The sequence below is a fragment of the Manis pentadactyla genome, chromosome 10, assembly GCF_030020395.1.
Source record: "Manis pentadactyla isolate mManPen7 chromosome 10, mManPen7.hap1, whole genome shotgun sequence".
Taxonomy (NCBI): domain Eukaryota; kingdom Metazoa; phylum Chordata; class Mammalia; order Pholidota; family Manidae; genus Manis; species Manis pentadactyla.
Genome location: NC_080028.1, coordinates 119,776,803 through 119,798,492, shown reverse-complemented (window position 1 = coordinate 119,798,492; position 21,690 = coordinate 119,776,803). Strand labels below are relative to the sequence as shown.

Here is a 21,690-nt window from a genome sequence, read left to right as displayed (position 1 = left end):
TGCTCAACAAAGACACATTACTTCTCTAGTTTCTCTTGGTAGCTGTAGTCAAAGAAGGCTGTGATTAGCCCTTTTAAAAATTCTATAATCATACATGTTTTATCATCAAGATCCTTGAATAAATTCTATTTGATACCAATGAAGTTAAAAGGACATTCGTATAAAGTCCCTGAAATGTGTACGGGCCCTTATAACAAACATCTCAGAAAAGGTGATTAAAATGGCACTGGTTTTGTCCCTCTATTAGAATTGTAAGATCAAGCAACAATCCAGTTTCCACAATTGTCACACTGAAAATCTACTTATGATATCAGTGAAAGACATGTATGAGAAATATATACTGATACTTAAATGTTTAAGTTTCTTTTTATATCTGAAAGCCTAATGATACTCTGGTATGAAAGTGCCCTTGCTTTAAAGAATCTCCAAGATGCAAAAAAGACACTGAAGAATTTGAAGTCACAGGAATCCTGCACACCAATAAACACTGAATTGATAATCTGCCAAAGTCATATTTAAAATCACTCCCCGGAAAGTATTAAGACCTGTAAGTCAAGAAAAGTTTTCAGCCCAATCTTCTATAACGTGCACTAGTGAAGAAAGGAGTTTCTTGACCCTGAAAGGTAAAGGGCAACCAAGATCTCTTGAGAAGTGACATGCTTAGTGTCACTGCTGCAGATGATCCCACACAGTGGTATTTGGATGACCTTTGAAACGGAAAGACACCTCAGCCAGCAACACCAGCATGGCTTCCACCGCGGCGCAGTGCAGCTGGAGAGGAGAGGCTAAGCGCAGAGGTAACAGGGGTGACACCGGACAGGTGCAGGAAGGAAGAGTGAACGGTCTAAGACACCCCAACCTACGCGATTAGCAGGATGTTAACAGAAATGGAAAAAGCATTTGAACTAGGTTTGGAAGAAACAGGAATTGTACTTCACAAAAGACTTTTTTTCACTTCCTATTTCAAAGAAAAGTTTACAGGTATAGTAAGGAAAAATCACTCAACTTCCAGAGAAAGTCAGGCAGTGCTAGGTGATCAGGCGGACGTGCCAACCTCAGGATGGAGAAGGCAGCAGACGCTGGTGCTGAGAGGCCAGCACTGGGCTGACTCCTGGTTTTAAAGCCTAGAGTGTCATGTACAAGTTGTGAGAGGCAATTATTTCACTGAATCATGGAAATGACATGCCATCTGCCTGACAGGATTGCTCAGAGCACTGAATGAGAGTACACATCTGTTTAGTATCAATTAAAGAACTCCTCGCACCTAGGAGATATTCAACAAGTGACTCCCCACTCCCTAATATGTAATGAGCCGTCAGTTCAATTCTATCAACTAACATATACTGCACATCTATTATGGGCCAGACAGGGATAGAAACACTCACAAATCCACACAGTGCTGGAGGCAGGGTTGGAGGTTGTGGCAAGTTACCCTAAATCCACTTAAATGTTTATTGAGCCCTCATGTGCTGATTGCTATCTTATTTAACCACCCCCCCAACCCTATGAAGTAAGCGGTAACTTACCTAACATTCCGACATATTAGAATGGGCTTCTCCAAGTTACATAAATGCCACCTTGCCCTTCCTCAGACAGCCCTTGCTGAAAATCCCTCAGTAAAAGTAAACCGAGTAAGTGATGACACAGTTAGGATGGTCAAGCATTTCAAGGCAAGGAAGACTGAGACAATCGGTATGGGGGCTCTCTCATCACTTATAAGACATCCCAAACTGCAAATGGGCGTTATAAGACCGAACAGTACACACACCTCAACACCTGTTCTACAACCAAGTCTTAGATTTACAAATACACAATACATGCTGCCTAAGGCTGTAAGGCACCTCTCAGGACAGTGACATCAGTCGTAAGACTACCTCCATGGCTGCATAATGCAGCATAATAACTGCTCATGGTTTTATTTTTCAAAACACCCTACATTTATAACACATTTGTCTTCAGTTTGTACAGCTTACAGAGGCAGAGACAGGGTCAAGTACAAACAGCAATTAAGTTATTAATATACACGTAATGATGACATTAAAGGGCCTCAAAATAAGAAGCTGACAGTAGTTTCCCCAGGATGGAAGAAAAAGAGCTTATCCTTGCATTCAGACCACGGATCACATTACAATTCAAATGACAATGGTAGCAACATCTGCGAACTGATGTTTTTGGAACAATGAACCAGAAAAATCACAGAAACAGTAACATGTTCTTTACATTTAAACTTATCAGTGTATTTATACCCGTCTCTTCTCTCACACACATATGTATTCACACACATCTCCAACCCTTTCTCATTCTACTCCTATTATTCATAATATACATCACACCCATATTTACTGGCTACTAATGAGCGTAGGCTTAGAATTCTACCAGGTCCAAAGTCACTTATTCATGGCTGGCAAACATAACCATTAGGGCTTGATTTTCAAGTCCTGCACACTTCATATCTGCTAGTCGAGGAGAAGTTAGTAAACCTCCCAAGGAATGAAAACAGTTTCATATTTTCTAATGGTATCTCCGTGTTTAGAAGATACATCCTCATCAGGAGCACACCCTCGTTCAAAAAAAAACAATCCTAATTAGGTGGGAAAGTTTATCAGAAGTGTACTAGTTAATAAAACTGCCATACCTCAAATTAAAAGAAACTAATGCTATAGTTGATGATAAAGGAAGATTAATGAACTGGCTGTGATACAAGGTACATTACCAAAAGTTTTAAAACAAGAAGTGAAAGTGTTTACCAAAAGACAGTCAGGCAACAGAATTGCCTATGGTTTAACACAGATGATAATGTGAATCTTAAAACTGTTAGTTAAAATTTGATAATGGTGCAATAAGCCAGACACAAAAGATCACATGTAAAATTCCATTCACATGAAATATTCAGAATAGGTAAATTCATACACTCAGAAAGTAGATTGGTGGTTGCCAAAAGCTGGGAAAAGGGGAGTGTTAAATGACTGCTAAAGAGTATGATTTCCTTTGGAGGCGATAAGAAAGAACATCTGGAACCTTGAGGTAGTAAGCTGCACAACGCTGTGAATATACCAAATGCCACCGAACTGTTCACTTTCAAATGGCTAATTTCATGTCGTATGGATTTCACCTCAATTTTTAAAAACACAAATTTTTTTTAAAGATTTGATTATGGATCAAAGGACTTTAACACAGAGACTCTTACTTGGCCAGTTCATGGGTATAGTGAAGGCCACACTAGTGGTGGGCTGTGAAAGCCAGGTTTCAATTCAAGTTACATTTTAAATATAACGTCTGGCCAATTCTTAAGGTACTTAATCCACATAGTCCATAAGTCAGCAATTTAAGTGTGTACTGCTTTAGATATATAAAACTAATCTTTCATCTCTTTACACACAAAACAATATGTAAAAGTCATCCTACTTAAATTTCTTAGTCCTGTTAGCTAAATGGTGTTCACTATTAATGAATAAAAACTTCAGTTCTGTCGCAAACGTCACAAGTGTCTTACACTACACTGAAGTAAGAAACTGTGTGACAAAATTCTGTCCAATACAAGCTTCTGCAATCATGGAAATGTTCTGTTTCTGTGCAGTGATATGATTGTCACTTAGCCACATGTGGCTATTAGGCACTTGAAAGGTGGCTGTGAACAAGGAACTGACTTTTAAATTGAAACATTTAGTTTTAATTAAAGAGCCATAAGTGCACAGTTCTAGATCCCCCTTAAGGATTCTCCTCAATTGTAATACAAAACTTTCCACTTTTATCCCACCACCCCGCCCACCCCATTACCCAGCTTAGGATGGCTCTTCTGAGCTCCTCTAGGGTAGGACCCTTCTTGCAGCTATAAGCACACCTACACACAGATCTCAGTTCTGGTTCCCTAAGACATTAGAAACTTCCAGAATGACTGTGGTTTTCTTAAATACAGAGCCTCTTCCCACCTCCTGTAAAGTCTCCACAGGCTGAAACGGTGTACATACCGGTTAAGTATGTAATTCATTGTGCCTGGACTGTAGCCGTTTCTTTTGGTTTTCATAGGTCACTAGTTCCTTATAGTCTTATCACTTCAGTTTTCTCACCATCTGTAGCAGTCCACCTATATATTTACTGCATTTCCATCAGGGTTCAATAGACTAAAAACAACTTTGTTTGTGTCAGTTTTCCAAGAAGGGGTTAGAGAAACAATACTGAAAAGATGCTGAAGTACAATTTGCGTAAGGAACTAAAAATTCTCTAGCACCCAGATGACCATACACTCCCAACCAAATCCGCCTGCCTGAGGTATTTCTCTCCCACAGACAATACTGAGAACTAGTAAAGACAGACATCACAGCCGAACGCCCACACAACACATGAAATGTCCATGGTTTTGCCTTAACTACCTATGCTCTCAAAATAAAAAGGTACAATGCTATAGCGGTGAAGAGAGCTGTTTCAAATTATCTCACATTATTTCCTAAAATGTAGGAAGAAGTAATTTCAAAGTAGGGCATTGCCTACTTATCACAATGTCACCCTGCTACTACTGAGACAGAACAGGGAGGCGGTGCCATAGGCCACAATCTCACAGACGTGGTTTCTGAAAAAGTGTCTCAGCCAAAAAGACCTTTTCATAGCAAATCACAGGGAGAAGACTAGCTGACTTACTATAACTAGAATAAGCTTTGAAATCAGACGTAGAGTCTAACCCTGGCTCCTCTACTTACTCAGAGATGTCACCTCATTTATTTAGCTTTTCTGAGCCTTAATTTTTTTTTCTTTTTAAATATTTATTTATTTCATTTTTAAAATAATTTTTTAAAAAATTCATTGTTATCTTTTATCTACAATTACATGAAGAACATTATGTTTACTAGACTGCCCCCATCACCAAGTTCCCCACACATACCCCATTACAGTCACTGTTGATCAGCGTAGTAAGATGCTGTAGAATCACTACTTGTCTTCTCTGTGTTGCACAGCCCTCCCTATGCCCCCCTCCACATTATACATGCAGAGCCTTAATTTTCTTATCTATAAAATAACTCAACATAACCTCGAGATTGTTGTGAAGATAAAAGCATATGAAGCAAGTAACTGCTCAATAAGTTTATTATCACAAGCTTTTCAAAGCCCCATATTAACAAAACTTTTGAAGAATAAACACAAGAAAGGCAAATTCTAGGGCCTCTCTAAGGAAATGCATGCTGCTTTTTGGTAAAGATGTTAGCCCCAGGGATGCCCTTCTCCCCGGTCAACAGCACGGTGTAATGGAAAGGGCACTAAGCTAGCAGTTGGCTAACAGATTCCAGACTCCACTGTTGCTGAATCGGAGTCTCTGAGTATCTGTAGGCTTCAGTTTCTTTCTCTGACAAGACTGTACTACTGCCAGGGTCACTTCCAGCCCTAACATTCTATGAACTATTCATTCACTAAAAGCAATGACACACATCCACCTGAGTGGGCTTTCTGTAGAGTTACTAAGATCCACTATGTTTTTCAAACAACCCTAAAACATAGGTTTATTTATAATTTATACCCCATTTACCTCAAAAATACTGTAGGTGAACTTAAAATACTCTACAGACAGCCCCATTAAGGTACAAAGGGAACAGAGATACACTTACCTTGCAACCAAAACCAACCATCCAAAGGAGCTGGACACACCACTGAGTAGTGCAGTGGCCCACTGTGGTTCTACAGAAACGGTCAACCCAGAAATTGCCCCAACAGCATTCTAAGGCATGCACTTTCTGCTTTGTTCAAGGTCAGTGGCTTACAATTACCTGTTTGGAATGTGGTTTGGATTGGGTGTAACCACTCTTAGGTTAGGCTGGTGAAAGATGCTCAAGAAATCCTTACTGTTTCTCTCACCTAGTAAGCAGAATTATGATGGGGAACTGGCTCAACTTGGAGTACTGTGACAACTATATATCCTAAAACAAAGTCACTTAGGAAAAAAATACACCTACAGTGTAGCCTGCTTTGTTAAAATCTACTGAAAACAAGGACACCACTTTTAAGAAGCTTTGGTATGAATCAACAAATGACAGCTTTTTAAGCGTCCTTAGGATGTCAGAATAATCAAGAACTTCCAATTAGTGGCCATATTCTTGCTTCCCAGTTAATTTAAGAACTGTGAATATAATGATGAAATTCTAAATTAACATGCCCAATAGATACACCAGCCGTAATGGCAGTAACTCACAAGCTGCGTAAAAAGGTAACTGATGCTCTACTCTAGCAAATTCCTAGCAAGCTGAAATAAAATACCAAAACACAAGAAACGTAAATTTTATGTGAATTATATCTGAACTTAAAAAACACTTATGGTATTAACAAAGAGCAGGTACCAGAAAATGTATCTCTAGGCTTACGATTAGTATAACAAGATTGAAATGATTTACACAAGGGCACCTATGAACAACTCCTCTGCTCAGCTTTGAAACCCTCTCAACCATGTTATGTCTTCCATTAGAGTAAATTGGGGGTCTGACCTCTTTCTAGACTCCAGGACCACGATTAATTCATCTTGTGGTGTCACTTCAAGTGCCCAGCACAGTATCCTGAGTTCTGTAAACACGTGAATGTTTGTTCATTAATTGCTATACATCATTCTGAGCAGAAACCAGACTTACATCTCATAAACTTCCATTCTAATACTGCTAACTCACCACAAAAGGCTATTGAATCCTTTTCATTCCTTTCTCTTCGACTAGAAAAACAGTAATATTTTAACACTCTAAGACATTTCCTCCCCAGCAAACAAAAACAAAACAAGGCTTAAAATTTGTCATCTACTCTACTTCCCTAACTCGCCCTGAGAAATTTTAATTGCTATCTTTTCTTGCAGTACAATTCCAGAGAATGTGAAAAACAAGGGACAGAAGAAAGCCATGTACAAAACCTGCAGTAAATAAAAGCTGCTCCAAAGAGGGTCTATTCTCAAGCAAAATTTCTTACCAGTTCAAATAGCTGCTCACAAGGAAAGCACTGGTTCATGTAATGCCTTCACTTACTCCCTAAATCCTCACGCTGGAGCCATTGCAAGCATGTAAAATCACGAAATAAGAGCCCAAATCTAATAATTGGTTAAGTCAAGATAAGAAATAACTAGCTAGAAAACGAGGTAGGAAAAGAAATAACACTCCTGGAACAGTATTTTCCCCTCACCTTCTCTGCCTACTTTACTTACTGTCCCACTGAAGACTTTGTTACTGCAGGGATTTTCAGTCTCATGGGAAAAGGAAAATCCAGTCAAGAACCTCATCTATCTTCTGTCTAAACTTATCTCTCAGTCAATAGGTATCACTTAAAATCATAATAAAGCCTAAGAGGCCTTCTGAACAAAACAATTACGTAAGATTCTGCACTCTACTCTGGTGACCCTGAAGAGGTCACTTTTGAGACTACTCAGTGATTAACAAGCACCCACCACGTAGAAGTGACGGTTGCATTAACTTTGTGAATATACTAAAAACCACTACAGTGAATTCTGTGATATGTGAATTATGTCTCTGTCACTAAAAAAAAGAACATTCCTTCCCCATTAAGGCACCCATCAAAAACCAAGTACTATGAAACAGAACATTTCTCTTTAAAATTCAGGTTCCATAATACAATGCGCTATGTTTTGGAGATAGTTCCTCCTCTGAGGACTGCTGGTTTTATTCTATATTCATTTTTTACTGGCAGAGTTCTGAGAGATGCTAAGGGTGCGATGGTGGAAAGGACACCACACCATTAATACAGAAGCCTGGATGCTCTACAAGTCCAAGTGCTATGCTCTGAAATGTTTGTGTCCCCCCCCCAAAATTCATATGCTGAAATTCTAATGCCTCACGTATAGGACTTAGGTGGGGTTTTTTTGGAGGGCATAAGTCATAATGGCAGAGCCCTCAAGAATGCATTTTACAAACAGCTCCTTTATAAAAGAGGCCCCAGGGAGCTCCCCTGCCCCTTCCACCACGTGAGAACAAGAAGCCAGCAATCTGATCTGAGAGAGGGAAGGAGACCCTCATCTGACCAGGCTGGCACCCTGATCGCGGTCTTCCAGCCTCCTGAGCTGTGAGGGATAAATTTTGTTGTTTACAAGCTACCCAGTCTGTGGTACTGTACTACACAGCAGCCCAAATGGACTAAGACACCAACTGATCCTGAATTAAATCGCTAAACTTACTTCTCATTCAACAATAAAAAATAATGAACTGTGTGCAAATTGAAACTCAAAATAAGTAAAGTAAGTACATTCTAGCATAGAAAATGTTTGTTCTCTTACACACAACCCTTGTCTTCCACATTTTCAGTCATTTCAGGACTTCTACTTTAAAGAGCATCACGTAGTCAATTTACTTGCATCTGTAGTGAACTGAACTTAAATGAATTACACTTGGTTACACTTAATTTGTATTCTACTTCATCATTCCGTTGGAAACCTGTATTACTTTTTCTGAGAGCTAAGATCAACACTGAATCCCAAGTTTTGACTTGGGATGGCTGGAAACAGGCATAACCATCCAGCAGTCTTCTGACACTGTGCAAAAACATTTATGGCAACTGGTTGCTCAAGGAACAACCAGAAAAACCCAACTAGCCTGTTTTCAGGAGAAATGACAGATATTCATCCTAGACAGGAACAGTTAGGAAGTCATTCAGTGTTCTACCTCTAGACTTCCTCCTTCAAGAGCTCTTCCTCCTATCTAGTTTAAAAACAGGGACCCACAACAAATCTCAACAAGGGCTTAACAACCAAAGAAAACATGCTCCCTTTCTGTTTCTTTCCTCACTATAAAAAAACTTGCAACTTTTATGGCTCCCCCTTTGTCGATTTCTAAGGGCAAGTTTCCATTTTTTTCTCTGCTTCTTCCAGGCATAGTTCTCTGCTATGATGGTGGTACTTTATGGACCTGTATGGGTTCAAACATGCAATCCAACAGTCCCACATCTCTCTGGACCTCAATTTATAAACCATTCTTTTCCAATAGACAAGCCTAAGGAGGACACTTTTAAAAATATGAACTGGCATTTTGTAGAAGCAGTTGACAAAGTCAGTAAAAAAACTGACCACCAAGTAACAAAGAAAGTACTTTTCTTATAACCGCTTCCTTACATATTTTTACATCTCCACTTCTAACAGTGTCACAGAGAAAAGGATTAAGAATAAACCAGCAAGTTGGCACATGCCAGTAAGAGGAAAGACAGCTCTTCTACCTAACAGGTAAAGCCTAGTCACCCAACAATGTCTACTCCAGATCACTGCTCTGAGGATGGCTGTCCCTTCCTGACTCACTGGCTGATGGGTGGACAAGCTGGAAATGGAGTTCCAAGTCTAGCCACAGTGGTGCTGGTGGCTCCAGAGTGAGGAGGGACGGCCAAAAAAGAAACAAGAAAATGGCTGGATAAAAGGAATCTGCATGATAAGGTATGGGGAACCGGGCACTTTTAGGGGCTGGTAAGTGAACTTCATTTAAGTAGGTCAAACTGCTTGATATAAGCAAAGAAATAAAAACTAAGTTTCCTTATTCAAAGGCAAAACATCAAGAAAATCAAACAACCAAATTCAACTGTGCTCATATATGTACTTACTTCAGAGAAGTACTTCTCCAAGCTCTCTGCCTCTAATACAGAAACTGTAGCAAGTTTCTGAAGAAGCTAAACTCCCAGAGACTTTTATGATGTCCATTTATCTAGGAAATACAACGTGGAACTTCAAAGAGAAATCAACAATCTATTCTCACAAATTGCCAAGAACATCTGTGATCTGGTTCTCCAATACCCTGGCTCACCAAGGTACATTCCTTTCTCTCTTTAAGCCAATATTGACAGTTCGTAAAATAAGCACTTTTTTATACAGGGGAGAATAGTTAACTTCACTCATTGGACATTCCCACAAGATGAGTACCCAAAAGCATGTCATCCTATCACTTAAGCAGCCCCGAAATACAGAAAGCTTTTTAAAGACCAAGCCTGACTTGAAAACACACAAAACAGTCTACTAGCTATGGTCAGAACGGCACGTGACAACTATTAAGCTATAATACCAAGTATCTGAACAGGCTAATTACTGACACGTGAACATAAAGAGTGACTTACAATATCACGCAGCCTGAATAAGGTATCCGATTTTGACGAAATTAAAATTCTAAACGTGTCACTAAGAAGACAAGTCCCACTTAAGAAAAAGAGAACATAAATCAATGTAGTTTCCTATACACATTAGGGGAGGAACACTTACTTTTGACACTGTTCACTTTACAAGCTTACACAATGCTTTACAAAACTAAAAGCTCTCTGAAGTGATGGCCAACAGTTTCTGCCGGATCACAAGACTGCAATGCATCTTGGGATTCCTTCAGGACACTTCGGTGCCAGATACCCAAAACGTTAATTACAGTTTCAATAATAGAAATTGGAGCAAGAGACGCTCTCTCGCCTAGGCATAAGGTGAAGGGAAAACTCGGGCGCTCGTCCTCCCAGCTCCTCGGGTCTGGCTCGCTCAACGCCCACCCACCTCCTGGTTCCATCTGTCCCACGACTGGGCCTCGTGGCACTGATGGCCGCGGGCCCCTCTCCGTCCCATACGGTTCTCAGTTCTAGTGGGTAGCTGCGGCCCCCGAGGAAGGGACGAGCCCCAGATTCCTCACGTATCACCGACACCCGGCTACGGCTCCTCCAGGCCCTCCGCCGCGCCCGGTCCGCCCCACCCAGGGCTGCCCGCGCCCGGCGCCGCTGTCAGCGCCCCACGTGCCGCCGGGCCCCAAGGCCGCGCGTCCCCCGCCCTGCGAGGCGAACCGCAGACCCGTCCACCCACCCCACCAAGGTGGGCTCCGGCCTCCCGCTCGGCTGCTCCCGCGTCCCGGCCCCTTTACCCGAAGGGCCTCCCGCGCCACTGCCGGCTCCGTGGTGGTGGGCGCCGGCGCCGGCGCCAGCCGGGGGTGGCGAAGGCTGGGCCGGGCCACGCAGGAAGGACGGCACGAACTCGGCGGCGTGGACGTTGGGCACGAAGGGTTTGGCATTGACGTTGAGCTGCCGGCTGAAGGCCGCGCTGAGGTGCTCACGCTGGGCCTCGGCGGCTGCTGCCGCCAAGAGGCCGCCGGCGCCGCCGCACGGGCCCGACCCAGGGGCTTCCATGTCCGCCTGGTCCCAGCAGTCGGGCGCTGAGTCGCTGCTGCTCCCGCCGCTGCTGCCCCCGCCGCCGCCGCCGCCACTGCCCGGATCCATGATCGGGGGGGCCGTGTGTGTGGTGAAGAGAGGGCGGGAAATGGAGGCGGGGGCGACGGGCCGGGGAGGAGCAGGCCGCGCTGACCCGGGGAAGTGGGAGGCAGAAGGGCTGGGGGCTAGCGACAGAGTCCCCGGCGTCACCGCGGCAGCAGCTCCAGTCCCTACTTCGCACTCGCGACAACGGCGGCGGCGGCGGCTCAACCCTCCTCGTGTGTGCGAGCCGATGTCCTTCCACCCAACCCAGGCACCTCTGACTGCCTCACCGGCCACCCCACGACCGCGCAGATTGACCCCTCGCCGCCTCCCGTACCTTCGCCTCGGTAGTTCTCAGCCCCGTTCGTCCCCGCTTCCGGCTATGAAGCACGGCCAAAGACGGAACTACGAGTTCCGACAGCGCCCGCGCGTCCCCGCTGCGGTTTCCCGGGGTCCGATGGGAGTCGGAGTTCCGTGGCCCGGAACAACCGGAAGAGGCTCCGGCTCCCGGCAGGCAGCGCGAAGAGGCGGGGACCTGGTCGCCCTAGCGGCTCCACCTGTCACCGGGTGGGGCAGCGGCAGGGGTGAATCTTGGCGTGACTCCGTGCTGGGCCTCCGATTCAGAGCCTTTCAGCCCTCGGGGGCGGTCCACTCTGTCCTGTGAGGCACAGGATGAGGGAAAACCGACAGCAGTTCTACGGGGGGATAAAGCTTTCAACCCCTGGACATCTGTTGAAGAGACTGTCATTTCCCCATTGTATGTCCGTGGCTCATTCATCATATATTAATTGACCATATATGTTTGGGTTAATGTCTGGAGTCTCTATTCTATTCCACTGGTCTGTGGCTCTGTTTTTGTGCCATTACCAAACTGTCTTGATTACTGTGGCTTTGTAGTAGAGCTTGAAGTTGGGGAGCGAGATCCCCCCCCACTTTATTCTTCCTTCTCAGGATTGCTTTGGCTATTCGGGGTCTTTGGTGTTTCCATATGAATTTTTGAACTATTTGTTCCAGTTCGTTGAAGACATCTTAGCCATTTTTAAATGTACAATTGAGTGGTATTCAGTATATTCACGTTGTTGAGCAGTCATCACCACCATCCATCTCTGAATTCTCCATCTTTCCAAAATGAAACTCTATGCCCATTAAACCCTCACTCCCCAATCTTCCCTCCTGCCAGCCTCTGGCAACCACCATTCTACTTTCTGACTCTATGAATTTGATTACTTTAGGAACCTCATACAACAAGAATCATACAGTATTTATCTTTTTGGGACTGGCTTCTTTCACTTAGCATAATATCCTCAAGATTGATCTACAAGACACACTGAAGCATGTTATCAGAATTTCCTTCCTTCTTAAGGTTAAACAGTATTCCATTGTACGGACAGACCGCATTGTGCGTTTACCCATTGCACATATTCTTTTATTTAATTCTCACCACAGCCACAAGAGTCAGGTATCTGTACTGGACACATAGTATCTCCTGCTCAGATGACCTCAGTGCCCTTGTCCTGGGCCTTCAGACACTCCCCCTACCTGGATCTGGGTCTGGCTCCCCTTATAATTTTCAGACCTGGATGAAACCCCACTATCACACATAGTTGCCAAAGTGGCAGCAGGAGGCAAACGGATTCAGGGCCGCGGTCTCCTAGAGGGAAACAGCACATAGGAGGAAGCTGGGCAGAGTCCCTATCTTTCTTTCCTCATGGTTCTATGGGCCGTTCAGAGGCACATCTTCCCCTCTATTAGTTTCCTGTGGCGGCTGTAACAAACTGCCACAGATGGAGTTGCTTAAAACAACAGGAACTTACTCTCCCATTGTTCTGGAGGTCTTCAGTCTTAAATCAAGGGGCTGTACCCCCTCTGAAGGCTCTAGGGGAGAAATCTTCCTTGCCTCTTCCGGCTTCTGGTGGTCCCAGACATTCCTCAGCTTGTGGCTGCATCCCTCCAATCTCTGCCTCTATCTTGATGTGGCCTCTTCTCTGTGTACCTGTCTACATTGTCCTCTTCTTTCTCTTAGGAAGACACCAGTCATTAAACTTAAGGCCCGCTCTAAATACAGGATTGTTTTTAGACTGAGATCATCCACTATTTACATTTGCAAGGACCCTATTTCCAGGTGGACAAGAATTCTGGGGGACACTGTTCCATCAGTTATACAGCCCACCTGAACAAGTGCTGCATGGGGAACAGGCAGCACCTGCTTTGTCCCTCCCCAGCTCATCCTGCCTCAGTAGCTGCTGAGGTAACTCACTGCATTAGTGTTCTAGGGCTGCCGTAATCAAAGACCATAGACCATGGGGCCTAGACAACTGACATTTGTTTCTCACAGTTCTGTAGGCTGCAAGCCCAAGCCGAAGGGGTCCCAGGTTTGGGTCTCCTGAGGCCTCTCTCCTTGGCTAGCAGATGGCTGTCTTCTCACTGCCTCCTCATTGGGCCTTTCCTCTGGGCATGCCCATCCCTTACATGGCATCTTATATGGACAGCATTCAGGTTGGATTAGGCACACCCTAATGCCCTCATTTTAACTGAACCACCTTTTGAATGACCTCATCTCCAAATACTGTCACAATCTGAGCTATGGGGTCTGGAATTAGGACTTGAATATATTAATTTCGGGTGGGGTGGGGAACAACTCAGCCCACGATACTCATTATTTGCATTACCTCACATCGTCCTTGGTGAGTGCTTCTTGGAATACCCCAAACTAACATCAGACGCTTTTCCCCCAAACCCACACTCACCTCTTTCATTCTGTATATTAGCACCATGCCTTTTCCTTAATAGCACTGCCACAATTAAATGTACTTAATTTATTACATTTTTTTTCTGTTTCCCCTACCTGATGGAAAACTGCACTAGGGTAAGAACCACATATAAAATGAATTCACTGTTATGGCTTGATGCCTGGCATAGCGCCTAGTATGGAGTGGGCATGTGACTAATATTTATTGAATGGGAGGATATTTTTCTGCCTCTCAAATCATCTAATGATACAGATACCACTGTCTGCATGCTTTGTGTCTTGCGATTGTCGGTGGCAGTCAATGATTTGAAAGGAAGAAATCAAACTTCCCTGAAAAGACACGGTGAACCTTAAAATTGCAAATAATCAGGACACCCTGGAAATCAGAGTGAAGCCACTTTGAAAAACTCTTAACACCTGAGAGACTGTGACACTTCGGACAGTGCTGATAAGACAGGGGCCTTGGGTGTAGTCAGAGTAGGGTGAGATCCTCTGGAAAAAGTAAGGCAGGATATTTACAGTCAAGGCAATGTAACAATATAAAGGATACCAGACTAGGAATATAGATATCTTCAGTGAGATCGGTTAAAGGTCAAAAGGCTAGGAGCAACTTGGCCTGGAATGTCTGAGTGTTCCGCAAGGGTACCTCAGCATAACCCGTGACTTCACTGTAAACAGCCCTAGCAAACAGACAACAACCCAGCCCACCTTGGTGGCAGGGCACATGGTACAAGTCTGCACCCCTAGCTCTTTACCCACATTCCTGAAAATCCTCAAGGAACTATAAATCCCCTAGACAACGCACCACCCTGGGCTCTCTTGTCCCCTCCTGGTGTGAGGCAGCAGCTCTTTCCTTTCACTTTATTTCTCCATAAAAGCCTCTCCCTGGCTCTCCTACCTTGGGTGTTAGCTAAGTTCATTCTTCGACTTTGCAAACAAGAACCCCGACTTCACTGAGAGAAAGCAGGAGTTCAGAGGAGCTGATTTTTAAAGGGAATCTTCATGGGAAACTAGCAGAGGACCCCGAGACCTCGCTCCAGTCAAATTAGCCTTTTCATGCCTACAAGCAAACAAGGCTTCTGAGGGACATTCAGAAATCTAAGTGAGAGTTAGAGAAAAGAGGAAGAACATCTTTGCCTTGGAATCTGCCATTGCAGGACTCACTCAAAACAGGTTTCCTAGCTTTGTACTTCTTTACATTCTGGCTCTGAGCTGTTTTTATCACCTTTAGCCCAAGGCCAACTTCCCCACGCTCTGGTTTAAGTGAAAGAAGAAACAAAACTGTCTGAAGCTTATGGGTGAGCTAAAGAGCCAATGTACCTGGCTTGGTGTTTGCTCTTCCTCTGTGTTGTTAATTTTGTGTTCTTTTAGGTTTCTGTCATTTTGGACTGAAATACACTATAAAGGGCTTGTTCAGTAATATTAAATCTCATAAAGAAGTTTCTGGTGGCAGTGAAGAGGCAGTATGTACAGTGATTAACCCATGGTTTTGGACGCTATATTGGTCAAGATAGATGAGGTCATGGTGCAGTAACAAACACCACCCAAATTCCATTCATGCAGTTTGGTGGTCGTAGGCTGCTCAGGCTGCTAGAACAAAATATCCGAGGCTGAGTGGTTTAAACAACAGAAACTTATTTCTGACAGTTTTGGAGGCTAGGAAGTCCAAGGTCAAGGGGCCAGCAGATTTGGTGGCTGCTGAGGGCTCTCTTCTTAGCTTTCAGTGGCCAACTTTTCAATGTGTCCTTCCCATGGCATGGTAGCATTTAAGAGAATAAGTTCTCTGGTGTCTTTTCTTATAAGCTCACAAATCCTTCATGAACGTGTATAAACTTAATCACATCCCAAAGGCCACACCTCCAAATATCATCACAATGCATTTTGAGGGGACACAAACATTCAGCCTGTAACAGTGTCACTCCTTGGTCACCTGGGGCTATGCTCCGATCATTCTCCCATTGCAACCCAGGCCCACAGAGCCATAACCATCTGGGACACTGCCATTCAGCAGAGCAGAGGGAAAGAGAATGTTTTCAGCTAGGCACCAGCCTCTGCCTTCAAGAGGCACATGTCCCTTCTGTTAACATTTCCTTGATGAAAAGCAAGTCACAACAGTGGAATTCAGTCAGAGCAGAAGAATGAAAAAAGGGAAGATAGCTTCAGGGACATATAGGATAACATCAAACAGACTAATATTTGCATTATAGGGCTCCTAGAAGGAGAAAGACAGAGAAAGGGGCAGAAATCTTATTTGATGAAATAATGGTTGAAAGCTTCCCTAACATGGTGGAGGAAACAGACCTTAAGATCCAGGAATCCAAAAGAGTTCCAAAAAAGGTGAACTTAAAGAGATCCACACCAGGACACATTAATTAAAATGTCAAAATTTAAAGACAAGAGGAGAATATTAAAAACATCAGGAGAAGAGCAAATGTTTATATACAAGGGAACCCTCCAAAGACTATCAATATTTTTCAGTGTGATTTTGTAGGCCAGGTGGAAGTGACATGATATATTCAAAGTGCTGAAAGAAAAAAAATTTCAAGCAAGGATATTCTACTCAATAAAGTTATCACTCAGAATTGAAGGAGAGAAAGATTTTTTTCCAGACAAGCAAAACCTAACAGAGTTTATCATGCTAAACTGCCTTATAAGAAATACTAAAGGGTTCTCTTTAAACTGAAAAGAACGGGCAATAATTACTAACAAGGATGCATATGAAAAATACATTTCACTGGAAAAGTAAATATACAGTAGAGGTAGTGGATTAATTACTTATAAAGTTACTATGAAGGTTAAAAGACAAAAGTAATAAAAATAATTATCACAATAATTAGTTAAAGGCTACACAAGATACAAAGGCGTAAACTATGACATGAAAAATATAAAATGTTGGGGGAAGGAGAGTAAAAATGTTTTAGAATGGGACCAAACTCGAGTTGTTATCAACTTAAGATAGGTGGTTATAGAGGTAAGTTGTTACATGTAAGCCTCATGGTAACCACGAAGCAAAAAACTATAGTAAAGACACAAAAGAGAAAGAGAAAGGAATATAAGCGTACAACTAAAGAAACTCATCAAACCACAAAAGAAGAGAGCAAGATGGTATTGGCAAAACTGGACAGCAACATGTAAGGGAATGAAACTGGATCACTGTCCAACCCCACTCATAAAAGTAAACTTGAAATGGATCAAAGACCTGAATGTAAGTCATGAAACCATAAAACTCTTAGAAAAAAAAACAGGCAAAACCTCTTGGACATAAACATGAACAATTTCTTCATGAACATATCTCCGTGGGCAGGGAAAAGAAAAGCAAAAATGAACAAATGGAACTGTATCAAGCTGAAAAGCCTCTGTACAGCAAAGGACACCATCAATAGAACAAAAAGGCATCCTACACTATGGGAGAATATATTCATAAATGACATATCCAACAAGGGGTTGACATCCAAAATACATAAGGAGCTCATGCACCTCAACAAACAAAGAGCAAATAATCCAATTAAAAAATGAGCAGAGGGTCTGAACAGACACTTCTCCAAAGAAGAAAAACAGATAGCCAACAGGCCCATGAAAAGATGCTCCACATCAAAAGCCATCAGAGAAATGCAAATTAAAACCACAATGAGATACCACTTCACACCAGTAAGGACTGCCACCATCCAAAAGACAAACAGCAACACATGCTGGCAAGGATGTGGAGAAAGGGGAACCCTCCTACACTGCTACTGGGAATGTAAACTAGTTCAACCATTGTGGAAAGCAGTATGGAGGTTCCTCAAAAAACTTAGAACTACCATTTGACGCCGGAATTCGTCTCCTATGAATTTACCGAAAGAAAACAAGATCAAAGGTTCAAAAAGACATATGCAGCCCTATATTTACTGCAGCACTATTCACAACAGCCAAAATATGGAAGCAACCTAAGTGTCCATCAGTACATGAATGGATAGAGAAGAGGTGGCACATGTACAATATGTTACGCTATTCAGCCATAAGAAGGAAACAAATCCTGCCATTTGCAACAACAAGGATGGAGCTAGAGGGTATTATGCTCAGGGAAATAAGCCAGGCGGAGAAAGACAAGAACCAAATGATTTCCCTCATTTGTGGAGTATGAATACAAAGCAAATCTGAAGGAACAAAACAGCACCCGACTCACAGACTGCAGAAAGCGACTAGCGGTTACCAAAGGGGAGGTTGTGGGAGGGAGCAGGGAATTCAGGGGAATTCGGATTGGTGCACATGGCGTCTGTGGGGACACGGGGAAACAATGTAGCGCAGAGAAGACAAGTAGGGACTCCGTGGCATCGTGCTACGGTGACGGACAGCGACGGCAATGGGGTATGGGGGGGACTCGATACTATGGGTGAATATAGAACCCACATTGTTTCTCTTGTGAAACCTTCAGAAATAAAAAAGAAAAAAAGAAAAAGAAACTTCACATTATACCAATTTAATATTATGAAAGACTTCAGTGCTTTCCTTTTCCTTTTCCTTTTTCTTTATCGCTGTCTCGCCAGCGGGTGTCCTGCTGAATACCTGGTGCCCGGGGCGGCCGCGCTGGCCCAGCTGGCTGGCGGGGGGCCCCCGGCCTGGGGGGGCCTGAGCCGCGAGCCCCGAGCTGCCAATCGCGCGCCGTCTCCCGGCAACTTGGGAGCGCGCGCCGCCAGCGCACAATGCCCGCCCACCTCTAGCCCAGGCGCTCAAGGGAAGGCAGGCAGTTTAGCGGAGAGAGCCGCGTTAGCCGCTCCGCCGCCCTACAGAGCTCGCTGATTTCCCGAATGGGAGGGGTTTTGAGCAAGCTCTGCCCCCCGCAGCCCGCCCCCGTTCCGGAGGCCAGGAGCCGGCGCCCGGCCTTCCTCGGAAGCCCCGCCCGCCCCGCAAGCCCCGCCCCGCCGGCTCCCTCGGCCCGCCGGGATCGCATTCCCCCTTCAGTACCCACTCGTTTCCTCGGGTCCCCTCGGAGGCCTCATCGCCGGTAAGACACGCTGACCCTCCCCAGACCGAGCAGGACTTGACTTTGAAAGTCTTTTTTCTTAAGTCCTACGTGGGTTCTGTGCCCTTTTCACCTCTTCAAACACCTTGGTGCGCGATGTGCTGCCAGAACTGTTCTCTTCTTTCAGTTCCTTTTTTTGGGTCATTTTTCTATTCCTCTGATTTTTAACTTTTAACTTTTTTTGGTATCATTAGTGTACAGTTACATGAGCAACACGGTGCTTCCTAGACTCCCCCCATTATCAAGTCCCCCCCTCATACCGCGTTACAGTCACTGTCCATCAGCGTAGGGAGATGCTATAGAGTCACTACTTGTCTTCTCTGCGTGCTATACTGCCCTCCCCGTGCCCACCCCCCCTACATCATGTATGTTGATCCTAATGCCCCTTATTCCCCTTCTCCCTCCCTTCCCACCCACCCTTCCCAGTCCCTTTCCCACTGGTATCTGTTAGTCCATTCTCGGGTTCGTGAGTCTGCTGCTGTTTTGTGCCTTCAGTTTTTTCTCTGTTCTTATGCTCCACAGATGAGTGAAACCACTTGATCCTTGTCTTTCCCTGCCTGGCATATTTCACTGAGCATAATACCCTCTAGCCCCATCCACGTTGTTGCAAATCTTTCTTTCAGTTCTTAAAGCTCTGAACTTTAATACAGTATGACTTTAACAGAATACTTGGTAAATCACTTAAAATATACCTGCTTCAGGTGAGAATACCATCTGTCTCTTTATTGCAGCACTATTTACAACAACCAAGGTATGGAAGCAACCTAGTTGGCCATCAGTAGATGAATGGATAGAGAAGAGGTGGCACATGTACAAAATGTTACACTATTTAGCAATAAGAAGTAAACAAATCCTACCATTTGCAACAACATGGATGGAGCTGGAGGGTCTTATGCTCAGTGAAATAAGCCAGGCGGGGAAAGACAAGTACCAAATGACTTCCCTCATTTGTGGCGTATTAAATCAAAGCAAATGTGAAGGAACAAAACAGCAGCGGACTCACAGACTCCAAGAAGCGACTAGCGATTACCAAAGGGGAGGGGTATGGCAGGGAGAAGAGGGTTCATGAAGGGGTATTATGATTGGTGCACCTGGTTGGTGTGTGGGGGCTCACGGGGAAACAATGTAGCTCAGAGAAGACAAGTAGGGACTCCGTGGCGTCGTGCTCCGCTGATGGACAGCGACGGCAATGGGGTATAGGGGGACTCGATAATATGGGTGAAGGTAGTACCCACATTGAAGTTTTCTTGTGAAACCTTCAGAGCAGTGTATATCAATGATAACTTAATGAAAAAGGAAAAAGGAAAAAAAAAAGTTCACATTATACCAATTGACATTTATGAAAGACTTCAACGCTTTTCTTTCCCTTTTCCTTTTTCTTTTTCGCTGTCTCGCCAACGGGTGTCCTGCTGAATACCTGGTGCCCGGGGCGGCCGCGCTGGCGCAGCTGGCTGGCGGGGGGCCCCCGGCCTGGGGGGGCCTGAGCCGCGAGCCCCGAGCTGCCAATCGCGCGCCGTCTCCCGGCAACTTGGGAGCGCGCGCCGCCAGCGCACAATGCCCGCCCACCTCTAGCCCAGGCGCTCAAGGGAAGGCAGGCAGTTTAGCGGAGAGAGCCGCGTTAGCCGCTCCGCCGCCCTACAGAGCTCGCTGATTTCCCGAATGGGAGGGGTTTTGAGCAAGCTCTGCCCCCCGCAGCCCGCCCCCGTTCCGGAGGCCAGGAGCCGGCGCCCGGCCTTCCTCGGAAGCCCCGCCCGCCCCGCAAGCCCCGCCCCGCCGGCTCCCTCGGCCCGCCGGGATCGCATTCCCCCTTCAGTACCCACTCGTTTCCTCGGGTCCCCTCGGAGGCCTCATCGCCGGTAAGACACGCTGACCCTCCCCAGACCGAGCAGGACTTGACTTTGAAAGTCTTTTTTCTTAAGTCCTACGTGGGTTCTGTGCCCTTTTCACCTCTTCAAACACCTTGGTGCGCGATGTGCTGCCAGAACTGTTCTCTTCTTTCAGTTCCTTTTTTTGGGTCATTTTTCTATTCCTCTGATTTTTAACTTTTAACTTTTTTTGGTATCATTAGTGTACAGTTACATGAGCAACACGGTGCTTCCTAGACTCCCCCCATTATCAAGTCCCCCCCTCATACCGCGTTACAGTCACTGTCCATCAGCGTAGGGAGATGCTATAGAGTCACTACTTGTCTTCTCTGCGTGCTATACTGCCCTCCCCGTGCCCACCCCCCCTACATCATGTATGTTGATCCTAATGCCCCTTATTCCCCTTCTCCCTCCCTTCCCACCCACCCTTCCCAGTCCCTTTCCCACTGGTATCTGTTAGTCCATTCTCGGGTTCGTGAGTCTGCTGCTGTTTTGTGCCTTCAGTTTTTTCTCTGTTCTTATGCTCCACAGATGAGTGAAACCACTTGATCCTTGTCTTTCCCTGCCTGGCATATTTCACTGAGCATAATACCCTCTAGCCCCATCCACGTTGTTGCAAATCTTTCTTTCAGTTCTTAAAGCTCTGAACTTTAATACAGTATGACTTTAACAGAATACTTGGTAAATCACTTAAAATATACCTGCTTCAGGTGAGAATACCATCTGTCTCTTTATTGCAGCACTATTTACAACAACCAAGGTATGGAAGCAACCTAGTTGGCCATCAGTAGATGAATGGATAGAGAAGAGGTGGCACATGTACAAAATGTTACACTATTTAGCAATAAGAAGTAAACAAATCCTACCATTTGCAACAACATGGATGGAGCTGGAGGGTCTTATGCTCAGTGAAA

At 44.6% G+C, this 21,690-nt stretch overlaps 2 protein-coding genes across 5 annotated transcripts in view; both read right to left on the bottom strand.

Moving 5' to 3' along the window:
* Positions 1-11,630, bottom strand: part of LOC118910342 (eukaryotic peptide chain release factor GTP-binding subunit ERF3A) — a 32,501-nt gene extending 20,871 nt beyond the window's left edge. For 2 of the 4 annotated variants that reach the window (XM_057487549.1, XM_057487550.1), the window contains exon 1: positions 10,836-11,271. In XM_057487549.1, coding sequence (XP_057343532.1) covers positions 10,836-11,187 — 352 coding nt within the window. In that variant the 5' untranslated portion in view covers positions 11,188-11,271. Of the gene's footprint in view, positions 1-6,464; positions 6,541-10,835; positions 11,272-11,497 lie in introns of those variants that run through there. The other 2 variants (XM_057487551.1, XM_057487553.1) reach the window with 2 other exon arrangements.
* Positions 11,631-12,337: 707 nt separating this feature from the next.
* The window catches only part of LOC118928522 (eukaryotic peptide chain release factor GTP-binding subunit ERF3A-like), an 81,063-nt gene continuing 71,710 nt past the window's right edge, over positions 12,338-21,690 (bottom strand). The window contains exon 3 of the mRNA XM_057487573.1: positions 12,338-13,178. The gene's annotated coding sequence lies outside the window, so the exon portion shown is untranslated. The remainder of the gene's footprint in view (positions 13,179-21,690) is intronic.